The sequence below is a fragment of the Aplidium turbinatum genome, chromosome 8 (genome assembly GCF_918807975.1).
Source record: "Aplidium turbinatum chromosome 8, kaAplTurb1.1, whole genome shotgun sequence".
Lineage (NCBI taxonomy): Eukaryota > Metazoa > Chordata > Ascidiacea > Aplousobranchia > Polyclinidae > Aplidium > Aplidium turbinatum.
In genome coordinates, this window is record NC_137479.1 from 26,865,902 (window position 1) to 26,890,650 (window position 24,749).

The 24,749-nt window shown below is 37.1% G+C and overlaps 2 protein-coding genes across 2 annotated transcripts; both read right to left on the minus strand.

Annotated features, from left to right (window-relative positions):
- Positions 1–214: 214 nt before the first annotated feature.
- On the minus strand, positions 215–8,144 carry LOC145775852 (guanine nucleotide-binding protein G(I)/G(S)/G(O) subunit gamma-7-like). The gene is made up of 2 exons (XM_082587232.1): positions 7,999–8,144; positions 215–1,986 (listed from the first exon to the last, which is right to left on the minus strand). Exons 1-2 carry the CDS (start codon positions 8,098–8,100, stop codon positions 1,861–1,863), a joined length of 228 nt encoding a protein of 75 aa, XP_082443358.1. The 5' UTR covers positions 8,101–8,144; the 3' UTR covers positions 215–1,860.
- Positions 8,145–11,589: 3,445 nt separating this feature from the next.
- LOC145776212 (uncharacterized) lies at positions 11,590–14,385 on the minus strand. The gene is made up of 3 exons (XM_082587614.1): positions 13,708–14,385; positions 12,490–13,533; positions 11,590–11,667 (listed from the first exon to the last, which is right to left on the minus strand). Exons 1-3 carry the CDS (start codon positions 14,383–14,385, stop codon positions 11,590–11,592), a joined length of 1,800 nt encoding a protein of 599 aa, XP_082443740.1.
- Positions 14,386–24,749: the final 10,364 nt, after the last annotated feature.

Here is a 24,749-nt window from a genome sequence, read left to right on the forward strand (position 1 = left end):
GCATAAACCCCCCCCTCCCCCTCGAAGGCGTTACGTAATTGAACGTTCCCTTATCCGGTACGCCATCCCACCATCACTGTAATACAGGCAAGACAGTGTTGCGTAAGTCGCAAGTTCAAAAACACATCCTATGAACGGTTTTCCAACACTTGATTTAGGCTACACTCTCAACGTTACACTATCGCCGTTATCTGCTTTGATTTTTATTCCACACTGTAAAAGACCCAGGTAGCATATTAAGTCAACCAGAAGCAAGATAACATGCAGCACAAATAGTTCGAAAATTCAAATACGCTACAATTTTCCTGATACGTCACCTCAGAAAGATTGCACAAAAGTGGCGTAGGATACTGACCACACAGACAGAAAATTGTTCATTTTTACACTGATTTATTGTCTAGGCCTACAGGCGTTGAATCAATGCAGAAAATATGAATGTAGGCTACTGTTTGGGTAATTTTACAAACAGGTTAAGTCTTGGCTTTGACCTGAACTGCTTCTGCAGCTAAATACAGTCGGAATAGATCCGTGCCATCGTAATGTTGTTGATACTACTTGAACGCTTAAGTGAAATTTGAAAGGAGCAAACCATCAGAACAAAAGTTTTGTCCTGGATAAAGGCTAAAGAGGTGACGAACTGGAATTTGCTCCAACTTCACGACAATATGTACAACCGGTAGCGTTGACAAGAGGTACCTCGTACCTTACTTTGGTTTGGTTTAGAATCTTTATTCTCGGACTGACAAAGCCTTGATAGGTTATTCCTGGTAGTTTTGCATACTTGTGGAGGCTCTTGAAGCAGTGCCAGTTACCGAGATTGGCAGAGTGAAGTTTCCGATAGTTGAAGTCTTGTTGCCGGGAAATTATTCCATTCACTAGGTGCCGCTGAATGGAGAGCAGTCCTGAAATGCGTTGCTCAAGCGCTCACCCCGAGAGTCGAACCAGCGCCGCGTGACCTTGAGCCTGGCGCGTAACCACTGAGTTAATGGGGCGGACATTTAAACACGGGATGGTTTTAATTCCTCGTATCCTTTCCAAGGGACAAAACTTGAAAAAAATTCACCGCACATTCTTGAGGATGACTGGTTGACCCTAGATTAGGTGAGCGAGTAAAACAAGATAGCTGTAGGCAAGACCATTGGAAGGATAATCTTGGCCCCGTACAAGTGAAACGCCCAGCCCCACCATACAAGACTCTTTAGGAAAATAATTTAGTTTCAAAGAATAACATAATGTAATGTTTTCGTAGTTGTAAGGCCCTCTGGAAATATTCCGTTCCCTAACATGATCCAGCATCCAAATGTAGCCTACCTCCTGTCAACGACTCTGGCTTTGGACTCCGCATTTTGTGGCCTGAGCTACGCGCTTCAATATTAGACAAATTCTCAAATGTTTTCAGGTTGATTCGATCAACAATCGGTTATACAGTTTAGTACCGTAGGCTAGTAGGGAGTCTAATCTGCACAACGTTTGTATTCTTTCAAAAATGCAGCTTACAAACAATCTGTCACTTTCCTATATTGTGCAACTAAGGATTGGGTGCATCAACAGCAAATTTTTTAAGCGGTTGATTAAGTTAATTAGACAATTTTCTTAAAATTTTTCAACGGTGTATGATCTGGAATTGGTAGATGATCTACATCCAACCCTAATGTTGATTCATGGAAAAATAACAAATTGTGAGCATTTAGTAAAAACCAAATGCGAGCAAAGATTGGGCTTTCAATAAATTCCATTACCGAGCTTGTAGGCTGCAGTAGCTTACTGGTGACGTGAATAGACGAAAAGCGATAGGTTACGAGACTATGATAATGCATGGCTTCATATCCTTCAAACATTCAGTTATTATCCGAAGTGATCTCATATCAACGAACAGGAACTTTTTTCTCGAAATGGATTTGAACTTGATGGTATGCCTATGACCAAAGGGTCCTTGGGCGTTTCGGCTTGGGACCAATCAAGAATGTTCTTTGATCCTTCCGAAGTCTACCAAAAAGAAAGAAAAATCTAATTACTCTATAACGTTGATAGTACCGTAGCCTATTGTATTGACTAATAATGGTTTTCCCCGATAGCTTAAGTGGTTAAACCAGTGGTTCCATCCTCTTTGCATTCCCCCCTTTGCTTATAACTTTTTAATTTTTCCCTATTGCCAACAGTAGCCTACCATAGTCAAAATGCCTGAAATAGAGAAGCACCGCTTTGGAAAGATTCATAATCACATAATGTGGATTGGACTATGGGCTACCATCTTAAATCGCCCCCTTTAGTTGCGTTATTGCATCTTTGGATAAGTCGCTGTAGTCAGACCATCGATAAAATTGTATCATCTGAGAGTATAGGTTAAGCTTATGAAAATCTTTACAGATGATTTTGCACAATCAAATGCAATAGATGCAAATTCAGTAGATATTTTTGTCAATGTACTCAGCTGCGCCTCTATACGGCTACATTGACACTGTCTGCTTTGTAAAGCGCTGAGGAGCAACGCATTCTGCGATTGATAAAGCGCTATGTAAAAACAAGCAATATTAACCGCAGATCTTTTAGGTTATCTGCCCAAAATAATGATGGAATAAAATATTAAAAGCACTAGTCACAGTTTTTGCTACTTTTGTTCTTGTTTTGCTGAAAGGTTGTTTATTTTTTTGAAAAGTTTAAAAACTTACATTCTCTCTTATATACTCATACTGTACCATTATGAATGTTTATTGTAGTCATAAAAAATATTGAAAGACTTTTTCAAACAATATTGATATCGGCTGTGCTGGCAAGATTTTTGGAAAGCAACAATAGCGTCTGACTTTAAAAATACTTCAGAAAATGTTTTTTTAACCTTCCTTCTGACACTGACAGCATACAGTAGGCTAGGTACAATTTATTGCAATTTTTGCGTTTTTAAATTGTAATAACTTTTTTACTGGAAGCAGCAGGCCTATTGATCTGAAGTTTTCTGACATTTCTACATTTATAAGTTAAACATCGTAGGCCCAATTTCAGGCTTTCAACAAAGCCTTTACAGTAGTTGCTGTAGCCTACCCTATAAGCCTAGACAGAGTCAACGTAAAATGCAGAGTTTTATTGGCCAGAACCATGTGGACAGAACGAATAACAGCTGGAGGCTGAAGTAGGCTATAAAGTGACAATTCCTCTCCTGAACTCATGAATTTCCTCCTTGCGGAGAAAATTCTCCCCAGTGAGGAACCACTGAGTTAAATTCCCAATTTTGTAGACAGAGAAACGGCATAATCAAGCGCCGCTGGTCCAGTGTATGCTGTTTAAAAAGTCACCATTAAGGCAAGTTTTCGATTCACCGGCACATAGTGGATGAAATAGTTTGTAGACAACAATCACTTCAACAAACGGCTTCTGCCAATCTCGGTGACCGGCCTGCGTCAGTGGTTCAAAGCTTCCAAGTGTGGAAAAATGCCAAAAACATAAAAGAAGTTTTCTTACAGTGGTCTGATTAAGATTCCACAATCCATAACATGCAAAAATGGATCGTTGGATGGTGGTGGCAATAAAAATTTTGATTACCGATTATAACCAGCCAATTCTTTTACTTATTTGAATTGCGTTCAGTGAGTGATTAATGCTGCTCATCAACGTTTGTACCGGCATTCCTTGCTTTCGATTGCCGTTAAGCAGTCCAACACAATATGCAAAACTCAGTAGACCTAACAGTGTTAGATTTACCATTAGACTAAAAAGGCTAAAGCCTAGAGCCTCAAGATTTAGGGGGCTCAGAATTTAAGATGTACCCAGGGATATCTAAAGAAGAGGATACAAAGTCTTATACTATGTCTGACAATAGAAGGGCTGCTGTTTATCGTAGATAATCTCTTTGTCGTAAAATGACATTTGGCACCGACAGTGATTTAATAAAGCTTACTATGATAACCTGCATTACGGTATTAATATCAAACCTGGATATTTACTGCATGCTTATAGTTACTTGTTAATTCAACTACCCGTATAGTGGGAGATCGGGGCAGGTTGAGCCACTTAGATAGCCTATACTTACTCACTGCAAAAAGCTTTATTTGTAGAATGTACTTAGCCTAGATCAAAATAATGCTAAGTTTTTTGGCTTTAATTTGAGCCAAAGCCTTTCTGTATTTATTTACAAATAAGCCTATACACTTAAAAATTCACTTAATTTTTTTGCAGTTGAGCCCAGGCCCGTAATTAGGGGGGGCGCAGGGGGGGCGAAGCCCCCTCTGCAAAAATGTTGGCACTCCCTGGAAAAAATTATGTTAATTAGCTCTGTTCGCTGACTTTTCAGTTTTATACTCAATTTTCTTGTATTATTTAATTGTAAACATTGTGTGTTTAAGGGTGTGGTAGAATGTTGTCTCTAAAACAAAGTTTGCCTAATTTTAAACGAAACTGCATTAAAAGAACGAGTTTTGCCAATACCAAACATTCAAATATCTCAGCCAGGAATTAGCAACAAGAAACGTAGAGACTTAGCTTTATTACCGAAAAATGCCCTAGAAAACATGATCTTATCCTTTTGCTATGCCACCGGACAGCACCATTTTACAGGAATATTTATACCCACATGTTTGTTGAAAATGCTTTCAGAATGCACCAAATTCAAAGTAATTTTTCAAAATTTTCTGGGGGAGGCCCCCCAGACCCCCGCTGCTGGGTGTCGCCTTTGGCGAAGACGCCGTCGGTCTTTGTCCGTCGGCCGTCAACCCCCACCCCCTTTCAAAATTCCTGGCTACGCCACTGACTGTTTCTATGATAAACTAGTCTAATGTAAACGTTGTATTAGGCCTACGATTAATGTTCTTGCGTAAAATATACCCACATTGTGTACAAACGTCGTTTTCGTACATGATACGGAAGGGAAAAGTTGGGCCCCCTCTAGAATACTTTTTCCCCCCTGCTGCTCCAAGCTAGTTACGGGCCTGGTTGAGCCACAGCCTGGGGTAAGTTGAGCCATATACCATTTCTATTGAACATATCAAAATAAGCACGTAATATTGCATTGTGTACATACCAGTTTATTGTTGCATTGACACAATCAACAATAAGGTTTTGCATTATTAGCAGTGATCCTCAACCAGCGAAAAAAAAGCTGGTAAAGTTTCACGTCACCAGAACTTGCTGCTACTCAATGTTTAAAACGTCAAGATTGCAGCTATCGAAGACAAATTTCTGTTGCCGTCGAGCAGTTCCTTCAATTGCTTTCAGGGCCGAGGGCTTTCTCACTACATCTTCAGGCGGAAACACACACTCATCGTCGGTTTTGAAAACAAAAGCAACCCTTTAATCAAAGGCACTACGAACAGATTTCTATAGGAACTCAGCAGCAATACTATCATCTTGAAATTCTTCAATTCCACCTATGTATTGGTGAGTTTTAGACGGGCCCTTAAAGCGGACGAGAACCAAGTCACCAACATTGTATTCTGTACTTTCTCCGCTAATATCATCAAGATCCGAACCCAAGCTAAATTTTTCAAAATCGTGGACAGAATAAGCTTTTTCTTTATCACTGGTTACATTGGATTCCTTGAGCTCTGTTGGACGTTTGTGTTTGTGCAAGGCTTTTCTTGTTTTATTCGTTCTTTCCTTCTTTTTCCTATTCTTATTTAGAAGCTTCTCTTCTCTAAGCTTCTCTATGACCAATAGGGTGGGTCGTTTTTGACTTTTTTCGAAAATCAAAAACGGCTGGTAATAAAAAGTAGCGCATGCATAAAAAAAGTTACGTGTGCAAAATTTCATCAGTTTGGGGGTGCATCTTCTGCCCCTGCAGAAGGGTCAAACTTTTAATTTTTCGAAAAAAGTTAGAAATTTCACTTTCCGTTTTAACATAATTTTTTTTTATAATTTTTCTTCTGGCTAGTTATAAATTGTAAGTGGGATGTACCCAGAACTTTCCTATGTAAAGGCATGTTCAAAGCTTAAGGTTTACTGCCCCAGCATCGACGATCAAAATGCCGAATTTTCACCAATTTGAGATGCAATTTTGTCATTGCTCAATAAACAAACTTGTCGCAAAAGGGCGAGATGGTGTTAACGCAGTACGCTCATTTATGTTCTGTCCACTAACTTGGCAGGAGGATACGAATTGACAAACTGTAAGACGTAGTCTTTCTTAAATTGTCAAAGAATTCTCCCACGTTATGCTTGTTGAAAGCTGTTGTTCTTGCTAGCGAGAGTGCTTCAGGCTTTCTGACAGCTAACTTTTGTCGTTTCTGGAAACTTGCAAGCCAATCATCACCTAAATGCAGAACAATTAGCTACTGCATGAATGTATCACTCAACATTATTTAAAACCTTTTCACCAAAGCATTATTTATAAAATTCTCATGATAGTCTTTATCTTTTTCCAAGCAGAATAAACAAGATATTTTCCTTGATATTTTCCAAGATATTTTCCTTCCCATCTTTTCCTTGCAGAATAAACAAGATAATAACCTATATACGTGCAGCAACATTGAAAAGAAAAGTGAGGTAGATTCGTCAGCTCACCTGCTTTTTCATTTTTTATCTATGGTTGACGAACCAATATGCCATTTCTCTGCGCAAACTGAAAAGCAAGCACACGACATTTGGAATAAGATAGTCCATAAAACTTTTCAGCCAGATCCTTTATGTGATCAGCTAAATCTTCTTCGTGCGAATCAGAAAAAAACTCGCTTAGCATCTGCAATTCGTTTATAGCTAACTGACAATGACACATCGCTGCCTTTTATTCTGATATACCGTTGCAGCGTCATTCTATCAATCCCACGACGTGATGCAGCTGTCCGTAAAGATGAACCGCCTGCGATATCTTTAGCAGCTTTTTCCATTTCTTCTTTGTTTTTTCTCTATTTTTTTTCTTTTTGTAATTTTGAGCCATATTTAAGTTTTTATTATAACCTTCTGCGACAAAAACATATTTAGATGAGAGCATGTGCTTGTAAAAGCCCACACTATTTTACCGGGGCAAGTTGATCCACAAGGAGCCAAGGTGGCTCAACTTGCCCCGCTACCGCCATTTTTCGTATAGTAACATTTACTAAGAAAGCACTAAGCTGTCCTGCTGCTACCATGGAAAAATACTATCATTTCATAACTATCACTTAACTATTCGATTGAAGTACATTGACCAGCTACTTATATACATCTACAATCAACACGCGATTGAATTGGTGAAGCTATTGAGTTTTCTTATTGAGTTTTCTTTCTATTCCGTTTTCTTATGAAGAGGGTGGATCAACTTACCTCGGTGGCTCAACCTGCCCCGGTCTCCCCCCTACTTTCTTTACATGTAGGCTACTCCTTGTTTACTGCAAAGATTTTGTCAAGAAAAACATTTTACTGGTAAGCACCTTTCAACCGGCTTTCCAAACAAGTATTCTTTAAATATGCTTTAGCCTACAGTCTACATTTTGATAACTGTCTTCTGTAGTTAACTGCATCAGCTGCACTACAAAACTTTCTGCAATTTTAAAAAGAACCGCGTGTTTAACACGGTACCAACTACCGCGAATCTAGTGTCGTGAGAATAAGGGAATCGCTGTGAGCCTTCGCATCTCCTTGTTTAAATATCCCTGGATGTACCACGTATATTTAAAAACGTAAAAACATGGCCTACATATTTAGAGAAACTTTCACCTGGTAATTACGTGAAGTTTTCTAGCAAGCAGTTTGAGGGTCTTTTGGGGCATATGGTCTATAGGGCACTGTTTATAAGTAAACTAATAAATGTGAAATCCTCATGTGGTTTTTATAGCCCATTGTAGCCTAAATTAATAAAAAGAAACAACGTTATGATCTGTTGGGCGTCATATGGAATAGCCTAATATAAAGAAAATAATAAAGTCACATAATATCTGAACAACCTTTTCAGTTTTAGCTCTGGCAACAAGTTACCGGTAGGATGGCTTAGGTACCATAACTTAAAGCCTACAGTAGCCAGTTGCCTTTCACATTAATTATCATGTTAGATGTCAGTGGTAAGATGATGTGGGCTACGTGCTACGGTAGGCTTACCTTTATTCTCTTGATGCCTTTCTCTTTCTTCAATTGAGCGATGTAGGCTTTTCTTTGGGCATCACTCATCATAGTAAACGGATCTTCTTCTGTATCACTCATTTTATCGCTTGTTATTCTCTTTTACTAACTTTTACAAATTTAGATGTTCTATTACAGGTTTAGCAAATATAATTTAATTAGGAATAGAAATTTCAAAAATACTCGCTTTCCGTACAGCGGCTACGAAAGGGGTGAGTCAGGCAACTTTCCACCCTAGCATAAACTTATTAAAGAAAAACTACTAGTTTTTTTTATTTTTTACTTTTGAGTGAGGCCATTCTTATTGCTAAAATAAAAATTTACCAACTTAAAATACACAAATTTTTGTAGATGCTGCTGTAGGCTACTCTGGTGTTTTTCATCAACAACCAACCATGCAGTCTCGTGATAGGCTATGTTAAGCTAATGAAGCCTACTTCAAAACGTGAAATCTGATGCTGTTACTGATATTTACATCACTGAACGGTTTCTGTTGTTTCAACCTGAAAACTGGTTCTGCCTTGGCTAAAAGGGTAGGGTACTGCAGTATTTTTGCTTAACTAACTTAACCTTGAATTCAAAATCAAAGCTGGACAGGCCTATGATATTGGATTCAACATGTCTGGAAAGATGAAAGGTGTCCAAGCAAGATAAAAAGAAGTAGCCTAAAGCTTTTCTTCACCTTTTCTTCCTATGTTCTGCTAGTGGATGCAATTGCTTAAATCGAATTAATAATTGTAATTGATTGACTTGTAATTGATTGACTGTAGGCTTATGTTATTTTCGGTTCAACCAGATAAGAAATTTTAAAGCTGTTTCATTATCTTTGCAAAAAACTACTTTGAGAAAGTCATCAAAGCATAGGGCAGACAAACCCATTGCTTTACATTACCTTTTTGTAATTGAAGGTCTAAAGACCTTAGCCTATCTAAATGCAACAACTTGGAATCGAGAGCTAAATCGGAAGCTGAGTCCCTGCTGTTTTTTTCGACGTGCTATAGGAGCCTACTTGAGCAGTTTCACATTTGTTCTTCCCTGTATTATATGGTGAAAAATAATTTAATAAAATTAAAGGAAGATATAATCAAAATTAGAGAATGCTGGGAAGAATAGGCTACTAGGCCTACTGGCAAGCTAAAGTTCTTGTATCTAAAAGAAAAACATTATCTTTTTTGAGGAAAAACAACCCTCCAATAACTTCGCTTCACCAGTTGAATCATTCAAACAAACTGTATTTTATGTTGCGAAGGCTTCACAAGTTGTTGGTAGCCTATCAACGCATGTATCAACAAATTCAAACAGTACCGCAGTATATAACTTAGTAGCCTGCTTTTTATCTTTATGTTATTCGCTCTGAGGATGAGGATTGGCATGGTGCGCGAAACGTCTGTGAAGCAATAAAATAACTTGTAAGCTATGTTTCTATTCGTTAGTTAGATGAACATTGCAACTACCGTACTTCTATAAACTCCTATATCGTCGATAAGTTTGAACTTTTATGGAAATGTCATCGCAGGTCACAAAAAGCAACCTTTGGCCTTTACTAAAAAACTAGTCCAAAATGTACATTGCTGCTTTGTATGAATTACACACTCCTATTGTGGCATCTAACGATACTGATTATATTCGTTTGCTTATGCAACTAGAATCTTTATATCTGCTGCACTCCAACTTTAGTCACCAAGCAGTGTACTAGTAGGCAGCAAATTAAGACTTTTTAAACCATCACAAAACTGGATCAATTTGAAAGGTTGCAAATTCGAACACAGCTATCACATTTCTCAAACAAATTGACCACGATTTTGATGATTTGGATTATTTCAACTGTTGATTCAATTTTGTCACTAATAAATTAACAAAACAAATCATAAACCATGACCAAAAAAACACATTTATCACATAGAAAGAGGCATTAGTCCAAATTACACAAGGGTCCAAATTTCACTTTATTCCCCCTACTCTTGAAAGAAAGCTAGGTAGCAAACTTTAGCCATAAAGCTACGATTTCCACTCAAGAATATCATTGAAACGTTTCTTCAAATCTGATTTAAATTTTTTTTTACGTATTCCGGTAGGCTACTTCCAACGGTTGAAAGGTGCAAACGTGTCTTTAGCACACTGAAGTTTATAAAGAACTATTTCCGCTCCACCATGACTCAAAACTGATGGGCCAGCCTATACATTTTGTGCATCAAATCAGAGGTTGCAAAATCTTTATTATTTGATACTGTGATTTTTAACTTTGCATAGCAAAATATCCGGAAAGAATTGAATTAAATGCATTGTTGAGCTATCATATATTTTTTTGCCAGCATTGTATTAGCAACAGTGGCATTTTCGCTGCAAGTGTAGTCGAGTGATTTTCATAAGGAAAGAAATTTTTTTCATATCGATATGTTGTCAAAAGCGCAAGTTTAATAGAATTTAATTGCACGCTGAAGAAAGTAGGCTAAGTTAAGGTTAAGACGCATGATAGCCTACATATTTGCTGCTTTTATTTTTTCTAAACGTTGCTTTTTAGCGACCATTTTTTGGATTGCTCCTCGAGCAGACCTGATTTCTCTTTTGCCCTGTTCACTTAGCTGGCAAGGAGAGCGTAATGCGATTGAGCAAGCGAGAAAATATTGCACAAACGGAGAAAAACTAGCACTCGTTTGTCGATTTATTTTTGTGGAGGAAGACGCACGTGACTAAGTGCCTTTCCTCAAACTCACTAATGATGATAGCCACTAGCTTGAAAACTTTTGGTCTGCCGTTGAAAGCTTGACTAAACTTAATTTGCGCTTTCTGTTGGTGAACTTCAGGCTTGATTAAAAAAACTGTAATCTGAGATTTCATCAATCCATAAAGTTACAAAACTGATTTAACAATAACTTCTCTTAAATAGCAGACTTTGTCTAACTGAAACAAAGTGCATCTTCTTAGCTGGTTTAACCATACGGTGCGTTTTACTTCATCAAAGCACAGCAGCAAACAGTGAGGCAGTTGTTGAAACACCTTCATTTAAGACGAAATATGCGGGAAAACAGTGTTGCCTCACAAAGCTGTCATAAGAATGATTCACATAGCGGAAGTTGCTCGAGATAGGCTGTGTTTTTGTTTGACTGCAAAGTGTTTGAAGTTTCTAACATCAATGCAAATTAAACTGGATTATAATTATAATATTCTATGACAGCGCTGTCGGTGCGCTGACTTTCCGAATTAAAAACTGCGAGATCGACAAACGATGGTTTGCCTCTCGGTGTGAGCACATGAGCGTTGCGTGTCATGGAAATAACCAGGGCTGTGGAGTCGGGCGAAAAAGAACGACTCCGACTCCTCTTTATAACTGGCCGACTCTGGACGCGTCAAAATTCATCCAAATCCACAGCCTTGGAAATAAAAAACTTCGTAACAAGCAAATAGGCCTGCTACAATCCCTCAATCTCGGCGATCGAGCTTGTGTCAGTGGTTCAAAGCTTCTGCAAGTAGGCCTACGGTATACAAACTACTACGATTAGGCTGAGCATTTAGACAGACTTATTTCTCAGTCCTGGGATAAATGCTCTCTCAATCAATCAAGCCATCTAGCTATTCACTCCTTTTTTCTGCACCGTTGATCTGTCGTAATATTGCAGAGAGATTATCACCTTCTTGCTTTCCAAATGGCTACAACATCAAATATATTTTATAACTAAACAATAAACACTTCATCAAGGCAACGCCTTATCCAACATCTAGTTAGTTTGAATATTATCATTTAAACTTCGATTTTTATCAACTTTTCAAAGCACAGCACAGTAAGACTAGTATTGTGTCCAATAATTGCATATTCACAGTTTCAGTGGCTTAACCTATGATTAATAAATTATTTGCATCAGACTTCTTTCTTCTTCAACAGATTGATCATGTTTGATCATCTGTGATCTCCCTTATGAACTGCCTCCATTTTGTTCTGTCCTTTGTTTTTATTAGTGTTTCCGGTATGCTTTTTATTCCTGTAATTTGCTTGATATTGTCAAAATATTTCATTTTTTGTCGTCCGTTTGTTCGTTTGCCTTGCACCATCCCAGTCAACATTGAATTTTCCACCGAGTTGCTTCTTGCTATGTGTCCGAAATATCTCAATTTTCTGAGGTTAATGTTATTAATCAGACCCCATTTATCGTTTATTTGTTGGGAAACAAATTCATTTGTTTTTCTTTCCATCCAGCTGATGCGTAATAGTCTTCTGTGACACCACGTTTCAAAACTTTTTAACTTTTTAATGTCACGTTTTTTGCATGTCCAAATTTCACATCCATATGTGGCAATTGGGAAAACGAGAGTTCGCAGCAATCTTAATTTTGTGTTTTTACCAATTGACCTATGTTTCCACACCGTTGTAAGTGATGTCACAGCTGTTTTTGCCATAGCAACTCCCCTTCTAATTTCCGTGCTATCATCATAAGTGTCAGTTATGACACTGCCAAGATAGCAGAAATTACTTACACTTTCAACAACATTACCACCAATGTATAAGTTTGGACAAATTTCATCCTTTTTACTTATGGCCATCACTTTTGTTTTTGTGGGATGTAATTGCAAACCATATTCTTCACTTCTTGACTTGACCCTATTCAAAAGTTCTTGCAGTTCCGTTACACTTCCACTGACCAGCACTATGTCGTCAGCATATCGAAAGTTGGTTACCATTTTTCCTCCAATTTTCACAGAGCCATCAAAATTCTCCAAAACTTTTCTCATTATGTGTTCAGTATATAGATTGAAAAGATATAGTGACAATATGCATCCCTGTCTGACACCTTTTCCAATGGAAAACCACTCGGTGAGGTCATTTCCAGTTCTTACTGCTGCTTTTTGAGCAGTATACAGGCTTCGCATTAAATTGATCAGATGTGTAGGAAAGCCATAACCTTTTAGAATTGTCCACAATTGTTGGTGCTTCACTGAATCAAAAGCCTTTCGATAGTCTAGAAAACATAAGTGAGTTGAAAGGTTGCGTTCTCTTCGTTTCTCTATCAGCATTTTAAGATTGAATATTGCGTCTTTTGTTCCTTTGCGGGGTCTATAACCAGCCTGTTCAGGAGCTAATTCGTGTTCAATTTTGTTTTCTAGTCTTTTTTTAATTATTGTTAACATTACCTTGCTGGCATGACTAATTAAAGCAATTGTTCGGTGGTTGCTGCATTCCGTTATATCGCCTTTTTTTGGTAATGGGACAAATATTGACTTTACCCAATCATCTGGCCAAATGTTGGTTTCCCATATTCTGATACAAAGTTTATCAATTGTTCTTACTGCATTTTCTCCAATATATTTCAATAGTTCGATGGGTATATCATCAGATCCGGGACTTTTTTTGTTTTTAATAGTGTTTAAGGCATTTTCTACTTCACTCAGCAGTGGTCGTGGCTCTGTATCATTTTCATCTTTGCATTGTGTAATTGGATTTGTTTGTACATTATCGATAATGTCTTTTTCTCTGTATAATTCTTCGCAATATTCTTTCCATCTCTTTTTTACCTCCTCTTTCTGTCACAAAACTTCACCAAACTTCTTCATCTTCACAAAACTTCACCATCAAAACTTCACCATCTTTACCGCTTGGTATAAATCACGACATGAGTTATTTGATGCGTATTTTTCGATTTTACAACGTTGTTGTTCTATATTGTATCGTTTGTCTTTTCTCATGGCCTTTTGTACCTCCCTATTGAGCTGAGCGTACTCTTGTCTGGCCTCTTCTGAATGGGAAATGTTTGCTTTCAATTTTTTCCGTTGTTTTATTTTCATTAATGTCTCTTCTCTAATCCAGTTGTTTTGCTTCCTGTTTTTCATTGGTAATGTGTTCTTGGCTGATTTTAAATTTGTTTCCTTTGTGTTATTCCGAAGCTTCTGAGGTGATGATTCTCCGTCTATACCCAATAAAACCTCAAATTTGTTACTTGTTTCAATGGAATAATTTTCTGTCATATTGTCATAATCGAATTGAAGTGGGGGTAAAGAGTGTGTCATCTTTTGTAGTCGAAGCTTTAATGTTGCTTTTAGCAGTTGATGATCGGTACCACAGTCAGCTCCAGGATAAGTTTTTACTTTTTTAATGCTGCTTCTCCATTTTTGTGAGATCATGATATAATCAATTTGATTTCGTGTTTTTCTATCGGGTGATGTCCAGGTATACAGTCGACGAGGATGCTGTGCAAATGTTGTGTTTGTTACTACAAGCTTGTTGTTTTCACAAAACTCTATTGGTTGTTCTCCTTGTGCATTTTGTTGACCAAGTCCATGGATTCCATGTGTACTTGATGCACAATTAACTTTTCCTATTTTTGAATTTGTGTCTCCCATAACTACTAAAATATCTCTTTTTGGAATTTTGTCCATTGTATCTTGTAATGAATCATAAAATTCTTCGATAACAGAATTTTCTGCTGATGTAGTCGGGTGCATATATTTGTATAATTGTGTTGTTGCAAGACTTTGCCTTGATTCTTATCATTAAAACTCTGTCATTTACTGGGAGATATCCCATAAGACTGTTCGAAGTATTCCTTTCCAACAAAACACCAACACCATGGCAGTATCCATCTCCATCCTCCTTCCCCGAGTAAATAAGCAAATTATTATCAACTGTTCTGAAAGTACCTTTCTCTTTCAATCTTGTTTCACTGAGCCCAAGTATTTTTATTTTGTTGTTGTTTCATTTCTTCACTAACTACATTTAATTTTCCAGGTTGTATTAAAGTTCTTACGTTCCATGTTCCAAACATTAAATCTTTTCTTAGTCTCACACGTTCATCAGTTACATTTTCCGTGACTAGACTTCCAGAAGGATTTAATCTAGCCACATCATAAATGGCATGCTTTGCATCACCATGTAAACCAATTTCACCAGTGTGGATCTCTTCCCCAGTCGCTATTACAGAGCTGGCCGACAGCCTGGGGGGCCTACTATCTGACCAACTAAAGTTTGCTTTCTTATTTATTTTGTTCATAATAGGAGATAGTCTGGAGGTATGAAAAATTATGGTGGTAGAGCCTCCAAAGTTCTTTCCACCATCGCAGTATCTCGCTAACTGAGATTTTTGATCTTTGTCGTTGTCCACATGTAGGGATCTTCCGCCAAACATCTTATTCTGACCTCATCGTTGAACTCATCTTGGAGCACTTCCGTTGAGACAAGAAATCCATCACCCTGCTGCCAGCAATTTCGCCAATTTTTTCGAGTTGGCTTCTCTAGATCCGCCCAGATTAGCATAGCAGGCTCTCCTTGTGCAGGTTTTAGCTGGGACGGTCTTGCTACACAGACAGAGGCTGAAGTTCCCTTCAACATGTCCTTTCGCCTGGGTTGTGAGGACCAGTAACAGACGAGAGGCTTTGTATTGCGCATCAGTCAGTAAAAGGTTCTACCTCTCCAGAGCCCTTGAGCCCTTGATCAGACTTCTGCTGCCCAATTTAAATAGCATAAAGTTTTGCTCTGGCTCTGCAATATTTCATAAAGTGTAGCCACTGAATATACTGCAAAAACTAACTTCAATAATTGAATAATTAAATATAGTCCAATAATTAATAATAACTTTCAATAATTGCATATTCACAGTTTCAGTGGCTTAACCTATGTGTAAAAGTGTAAACAAAACTTTAAACTAAGCAAAACTTTAAAGTGTAAACTTTAGTGTAAACTAAAGTGTAGCCACTGAATATACTGCAAAAACTAACTTCAAGGTAATAGGCTACTGCAATTGACTTATCGATCCTTCATTCAAACATCACTGTCTATTTCTATAGAAATTGTTTCGGCCAGCTTGATGTTTGTCTCCAAGGATGTCACACTTTTTGTCGTTTTTTATTATGCATGCGGATAAGCAACAACCTTGTTTGCAGTCAATGCTTGCTGGAAAAACAAGATTTTATTTCAATAGACAATTTCAATTGGAAAAAGTAGTGTATTTTTGGTATCATATCTCAAAAATCTGATGTGATAAACAAAGAGCTCAAATGCGGATTCAGCAGGTAGTCACTTTTGCATGACAAACACAGCCACGGAAGCCTTGAACCAATCAGTCAATCATAAGCTGCGTTTTCCGTGACTTAAAAAAGAGCGGAAAGAAGATCATACAAAGTAGGCTAAATTAGCCTAAGTGATGGTTTCGCCGTCAGCTGCTTGGCTTTGTGGTTAGGGCTAGGCCGAATTGTCTTTTCGATTACCTGGGTTCCATTTCTATACCTAACAACCTAACATTACTCTTTTTTCTTCTGTAATTATCGAACAAATTTCAAAACAAGGATCAACTTTCTGGTTGAAGGGTCACAGTTGGACGGTAGCCTCTTAAGACATGCTCCAATTAGTTGCGGTGTCATTGCAGTCATTGGAATCTGGCAGAAATTCTTCATGTTGAAGTAATTCACCACTAAACTAATTCCCCACTAAACCAATTCATCACCCATCACCCTACTCTAACTCGCATCACAACAATTGTTCTTCGAGCCAGTCGCTCTCATTGTGTGCAACACGACAATGATTGATTTCGATAGCCAATCTTTCATGGCGTAGTTAATTTCATCGTCCTATTCTTCGCTTTTGCCTGGGCGGCTCTATTGCAGCGTGTAAAGAAAACGAAGCACAGTGTTTCCAGTGATGATAATTGCGCTTTGGCAGCATTAATGCAGTAACAATGCGATTACATCAGAAAACAATAGTCCAATATTAATTTCTCCGAAATAGCCAGAAGACAAAATGAAGCAACAATTATAAAAGAACTTTAGAACATAATAAGCTTATTGCGTTGCTACCTGGGGATTCCTTATAATACTCTACGAAGTGATAGTGGGATGAAAAGTGCTGGGAGCCACCAAGGTAACAAAGCAAACATTATAAGATAAATGGACAATGCAAAACTTACCGTACTGTCCGAAAAAATAAAGTTTGATAGGGCCAGGGAGTGTGGTAGGCTTGTCCCCCGGAAAATTTAGACACACATAGGCTAATCTTGTTCTTGTTCTGGTCACGTTTTAGCTATTTTTGGCACAATATTGTTTTTTTTATCATGATGCACAATTTGTGTGTAACCAAAGCTGTAGGCCTGCGTAATTGGTCGCTATGTAAGCTATGTAGGCTAACCAAATTCATCAAATTAAAATTGGATTTTAGTAGAAGGTTTGAAATTTAAGTTGGTCAACCATTGCAAGCAAATTTAATTCACGACCACAAAAGGATTTCAATAATTTATTTCTTCAACATTTCTATAGCCTAGTGTGGTGTAACCTATATTCAGATGGCGTATTATTCAGATGGAAGATGGTTTATCTGGTGCAATGGACATAAAACGTGGAGTTCGCCCGATCTCCATGCCTATTCAACCTGTATGCTGAAATGATTTTCAGACAGATTGATAGAATGGAGGGTATCAGCATAGGAGGTATGAATATATCCAACCTACGGTATGCAGACGATACTATTTTATTGGCGGAATCAGCAGAACCTCTCCAAACAATAACAGAAAAAGTGAACAATACTGGAAAGGAATATACCATGCAAATCAACACAAACAAGACAAAAACGATGATTATTACAAGAAAAGAAAATGTACCAAGTTTAAATATTACTATTGACGGAATGCTGGTCGAGCAAGTCAAAAGCTTTACCTATCTGGGACACACAATAACTGAAAATGGCAGATGCGATACGGAAATATTGAGACGAATAGAAATAGCAAGAAACAACTTTGTAAAAATTAAAAAGACATGAACAATTGAACAACACGCAAAATTAACATCAACACTCGAAAACGAATTATGAAATGCTATATATAATTATGGACTATACGTTACTTTACAATGCAGAAACATGGACAGTTGGACACTGTCATCACGAATGGTTAAACGACTTGAGGCATTTGAAATGTGGATTTATAGAAGAATGCTTAAAATTTCATGGAAGGATAAAATCACAAACAAGATGTACTATCCAGAATACAAACCAACATGGAAATTCTACAAACAATTAAATCAAGAAAATTGAAATATTTTGGACACGTGATTCGCAATAATTCTATTCAAAGACAACTACTAGAAGGAAAAATGAATGACAAACGAAATAGGGGCAGGCCACTAAGAATTTAGACTAATGATATTGAATTGAATACTGGTCAGGACTTAATTACAAAACTGCAGTAGAAAAATCTCACAATAGAGAAACTTGGCGTCTCATTGCCTCCAACCCTCGACGAGAGGAAGGAACTTAATGATGAGTGTGGTGTAGGCCTACTAGGCCTTCAGCAAGCTACTGTAGAATTTCGAAAATATATCTAAGGTGTCCTCTTCTTCACCTATAGTATTTCCTAGGGACGGTACATTACGGGACGCACAACTCCGTTGTTCCTTCAACATTAGAAGGGTCAATTGCCAATTTTACATTTTTTTACGCTTTACTGCTGGCTTGCTTTCAACTAAAAACCTTAAATTACGGTACTTTAAAACCAACTTCACTCTTCTTATATAACCCATAAAAAGTAAAATATTTTGTAAATTACAAACAAACGTAACCCTTCTAGTGTTGCGGATAAGGCAAAAGCGGATGAAGTTTCGCATCCCTATGATCTACAATCCCTAGTATTTCCAAGAGACATTTCACTTTATGGCCTATCTCTATCAACACTGAAATTTATGAATTGTTAATTAACTAGGCTGAGTGAGCACAGTTAACTTCAGAGTATTAAATTATTTTGTTCGTTTTTTGTGGGACACAAATAACTTTGTACTCCATTAATCAACGATTGAAACTATGCATGCCCAAGGTCGCTAAGTAGGTGAATAAAATGTAGTTGACCGAGCAAAGCGACAGAGAAAACATTGCAAAAATGGAGATAGGTTAAACAATAAATACTATTATTACAACAAAAAGTGCTCAATGCCAAACAAAAAAGTCAAGCAGAGCAAATTACATCAAATATACATCAATATACATCAAATATAGGCTACATGTAATTATTACTATACTTTCTTTCAATACTTGAATTGTGCCTTTATTTGTTTCAATACAAGAATTGTGCCAAATGCCAAACATTAATACTGAAATTTTACTGACAGAATTAAACCTTTCCAAGCTTACTATTAACGTTTGCTTGGAATAATATAAAAGCAGACACTTTCCAGAATAACAAACTTTGAATGAAATACAAAGTGCAACAAATTAAGCAAATGAAAACCTCTCATTGTTTTCAGTGTGTAGATTTTCAAAACGGTGAAAGTTTAAAAGATGTCAAGCTTTCTCGATAAAAACTTACAAACTTTTACTTATACAATTTTCTTGGATTGCCCCAAATATTTTATATCATTAAAATCATTGCTTCAGAGAGTATATTTTTACAAGCAAAGCCACCACCAAAAAAACTAAAATAAGCATTTGATATTGTGATATATCACAAACGCCATATAGGCTATACTTTGTCTGAAGGAAACAATTGAGTTTATACATGATAGGTGTTGATCAGGACTGTGTGAGCACCATCTTGCCCCCTCTTCCAAAGATACACTAGTGGGCCCCTATGTTTAGTGTTGACCAGTAGCGTAGCCAGGAATTTTGAAAGGGGGGGGTTTTGACCACCCAGCGGCTGGGGGTCTGGGGGACCTCCCCCAGAAAATTTTGAAAAATTACTTTGAATTTGGTGCATTCTGAGAGCATTTTCAACAAAAATGTGGGTACGAATATTCCTGTAAAATGGTGCTGTCCGGTAGCATAGCAAAAGGATAAGATCATGTTTTCTTCAGCATTTTTCCGAAATAAAGCTAAGTCTCTGTGTTTTCTTGTTGCTAATTCCTGGCTGAGATGTTTAAATGTTTGGTATTGGCAAAACTCGGTCTTTTAGTGCAATTTTGTTTGAAATTAGGCAGTTTTTTTTAGACTGAAAGCATCATTCGCAATATTGTGACGTCACACGCGTGCCAAAGGGGGGTTGTAACCCCCAAAACCCCCCCTTGGCTACGCCACTGGTGTTGACTCTTAAAAATAGGACGAGATAGCGTTAAGTTATAGGGTCGCAAACTCTTTTAATGTATAAGGAAAAGTTTATATTCCTCATTTTAGTAAAGAGTAAACATGGGAGCGCTCAAACATTTTAGTTTATTTTTGGCGAAACAACACGAAGTTTTTACAATCAATTCAAAGTTATAGTGGCCTACGGGACAAGCTTGATCAGACTGCAAGCCGAATGACGTCTTTGCGGCATTCTTAACAGCTCGAATAAAAGCAGAGCGTGGGTTTGGTAAGGTGAACATTTTCATAGAATAAATGCTTCTAGGCGCGAGGAACCCGCGAAGATGGCTCGAACAGTTCTCAAGCTCATGAGTGGTTAGTTCACGCTAGACTGCGAATATTTGAATTTGTATCATCACTTGATTGTGGTTACAGTTTGTATTTGTAATATCTAATTGTCCAATGATATTGATGTGCATTATTTTTGTTTTATGTACATGCTAGCCAAGGTAATGCACAATACGGAAATAGTCGTTGTTTTTTTTATTTTGTCCGTTCTCCAGGTAACTTTATTATGTAATAGGCAATAAACTTATGAAATATTAATACTTTTGTAAAAAAAACATAACAAATACCACTTTAATGAAACGATCAAGTGGAAACAGCCAGTGCAAAATACATTCTCATGCAGTAACACGGCATTGTGCAATACGATGTAGACAGCATAGTTAGCCCTTCAGTTGGACGCCAATGGACGGGCAGGTTTCGAGTTTCGCATCACGTAGTGTCAAGATATATCTAATATAGGCCAATGCACAACTATATTTTGTCATTTTTATTTAAACAAGACATAATTGTTTTAGATAAGTCAATGATACTTTAATCAGCTTTATTTCATGACAAGTGTTGTATTTTTAAAGATTTTGTAGATAACCAATGGCTTCTTCAAATTTATTAGTTTCGATTAAACAACGACCGATGTCTTGTAAGATGATCGCCACATCCTTGTCAGCGTCTTCATCTAATGATACTCGTTGTTCGATTTTTAGCTCCTTTTGCAGATAACTCATGGCTTCTTCAAATTTATTATTCTTCATTAAACAACGACCGATATCTTGCAAGGTGATCGCTACATCCTTGTCAGCGCCTTCATCTAATGATACTCGTTGTTCGATTTTTAGCTCCTTTTGCAGATAACTCATGGCTTCTTCACATTTCTTACTCTCCATTAAACAACGATCGATGTAATGCAAGGTGATCGCCACATCTTTGTCAGCGTCTTCATCTAATGATACTCGTTGTTTGATTTTTAGCTCCTTTTGCAGATAACTCATGGCTTCCTCACATTTCTTACTCTCCATTAAACAACGACCGATATACTGCAAGGTCATCGCCACATTATTGTCAGCGTCTTCATCTAATGACACTCGTTGTTTGATTTTTAGCGCCTTTTGCAGATAACTCATGGCTTCTTCACATTTCTTACTCTCCATCAAACAACGACTAATGTAATGCAAGGTGATCGCCACACTCTTGTCAGCGTCTTCATCTAATGATGCTCGTTGTTTGATTTTTAGTGCCTTTTGCAGATAAGTCATGGCTTCTTCACATTTATTACTCTTCATTAAACAACGACCGATGTCTTGCAAGGTGATCGCCACATACTTGTCAGCGTCTTCATCTAATAATGCTCGTTGTTCGATTTTTAGTGCTTTTTGCAGATAACTCATGGCTTCTTCACATTTATTTCTCTCCATCAAACAACGACCGATGCAATGCAAGGTGATCGCCACACTCTTGTCAGCGTCTTCATCTAATGATACTCGTTGTTTAATTTTTAGCGCCTTTTGCAGATAACTCATGGCTTCTTCCCCTTTTTTTAATTTCGATTAAACAACGACCGATGTCATGCAAAGTGATCGCCACATCCTTGTCAGCGTCTTCATCTAATGATACTCGTTGTTCGATTTTTAGCGCCTTTTGCAGATAACTCATGGCTTCTTCACATTTTTTAGTTTTGAATAAACAACGACCGATGTCATGCAAAGTGATCGCCACATCCTTGTCAGCGTCTTCATCTAATGATACTCGTTGTTCGATTTTTAGTGCCTTTTGCAGATAACTCATGGCTTCTTCACATTTATTACTCTTCATTAAACAACGACCGATGTAATACAAGATGGTCGCCACACTCCTGTCAGTGTCTTCATCTAATGATACTCGTTGTTGAATTTTTAGTGCCTTTTGCAGATAACTCATGGCTTCTTCAAATTTATTAGATTTCATCAAACAACGACTAATGTAATGCAAGGTGATCGCCACATCCTTGTCAGCGTCTTCATCTAATGATACTTGTTGTTGGATTTTTAACGCCTTTTGAAGATAACGCATGGCTTGTTCACATTTACTAGTTTCGATTAAACAGCGTCCAATTGTTCCAAGGGTAATAGCTACATTTCCATCCTTGTCTGCATTTACAGATAAACGTTGGTTTATTTCCAGGGATTTTTGCAAATAACTTATTGCTTCCACATTTTGATCTGCATAATATAAGCACCATCCAATATTGTGCCACATACTCGCCACTTTTCTATTGGTTAATTCATCTCCATTATTTGTTTCGTCAGTTTTTAATAAAAGTCTTTTGTATAGTTTGTCAGCGCTTTATTGTAATTTTGTAAGTTCATGTAACAGTCTGCAATAATTTCAATTGCATCTAGTATGGCAGTGTCGACGTTTTCATCAACGTCTTCTGAAACTGAATGTTTTACGGATTCTAGATATTTTTCTCCATACTCAAGTGCGTCGTTGTAACTTTTCATGTGATGCAAAACTTTGCTTATTTCAATGTATACGCTTGGTTTTATCTGTGTAGGCTGATTTTTAATTCTTACTTTTTGTTGTTTAGTTTTTTGTTTTAACAGGTGCATGCTTTGTTCTAATAAACGGATACTTGTTTCAAAATCCAGTAATTGTGAATTTGTAACTGGATTATCAATGAAGGATTCCATTAATTTTGTTGTTGGTTCTTTTAAGTTGAGAAAGTTGCAGATAAGAACATTCAACAAAGTTAAATGTGAATAAAAATGAATCTTTTTCATTTGCAATTGTTTACAAATGTCGCACTGCAACGAATAGGCAATTTGGAAAAAGCTGATACAGCTATGTTCTCCAACCACGTCTATTAACGTTGCCTTCTCGGATTTTGAATAGATGGTTAGTACAATATTTTTCATCAGATCCACTTGTCCTTTGTGTTTCATGTAAAATTTCAAGCGCACTTCCAGTGCTACTGCCACGGAAAATGACAACTTTTGCATTGAATATTTGCTGATTAATTTTCTTTTATGAAGTTCAACAATGATGTCAAAGCAAGAATTGGCAGAAATCTTATGTAGTCTTCCAAGAGCAGATATGAATAATGTTATACTTCGATAAACAATTCGTTTATGATTGAATTCGTCTTGATTTGATGAGCCTGAAAGATTTGGCTTTATTGCAAAACTGGTCAAATCGTCTTTGAGTTGTTCTGTTATTTCATCTTTCAGAACTTGAAAAGGAATTGTGTTTAATGTTTTTTGCACACCTTCAAAGAATTGATCAAATAATTCTATTTTACCAGAGACAAAAGTGGTTCTAGTGAGAATATCACTGAGATGATAACCATTCTTTAAAGATTGTTCAGCTTTCAGATAATTCAGCATTTCACTTACAGGTTTAATTAATTCCGTTGTCCATGGTTTATCTTTAGTGATCTGTTGTCGACCAAGTGGTGATTTGCAGGCATGTGGCATCATGCCATCAAAGGAAACACCCCGAGTAGTGAATGCATCAAAAAACCAATTTCTGTTCTTCTTGGTTGTATCATTCAAGCAATTAATATTTACACTTGGCAATATAGTTTCCTGTAAATTAATCAATATGACTTGAAAGATGACAGAAAACCACCTGAAATACTCCAATATAGCTTCATAATTGTCTAAACTTTGGCATCCTTCTTCCAAAACAATAATGTTTTCGAAATCAGAATATGGGGTGATCTCCTTTCTGGCTAATGATCCCATGCCTACAAGACTATATTCACAAGGCCGCGTTCCCATTACTTGTTCACAGTAATCACTGATTTCTTTCATGATTGATGTGTACTCTGCAGCTACTTTATCTTGAGTCTGTTGCATTTTAACAATTTTTTTCAGCTCTTTTTTGTGCAATTGTTGTTCATTTATTTGTTTTGGAATTATTTTCAATTGAAGCAAAGATTCTTTTACCGATTTCCGCATTCTGTTTAATCGTTCTTTGACATCTCTTGCTTTGTCAACTATATTCGCTTGCTTTTTCACTGCACCAGCTTGATCAAGAATGTCTTCGCACAGCTTTTGCAAATCTTTCTTTGCCTCCTCCACATTATCAGGTTCTCTTGTTATCGCTGCATTCAACAAGGCAGCACTTTGAATGAGGCTGATTTTGTCTGGACTTCTATTTTGATAAACAAGTCCCAACTGATGCAAAAGTTTTGCGGATTCCTTAATATTTTTTTCTTTGCCATTCAAGTTACAAATAACTTTCAGGTTTTCCCCAAGTTTAAGTTCTTCTTCGTCCAAAGACATGATACAAACGTTTTAGTTTAATTTATGCACAACCAGAATTACAATCAAAACCTAAGTTTATTCACCAATAAAGTTTTGCAAGCTATTTAGCGTAAATACCCTGAAACAAACATGAAAACCTTGAAATTAAGTTTTTCGGCACAAAACCATATCTACAATGTTGATAA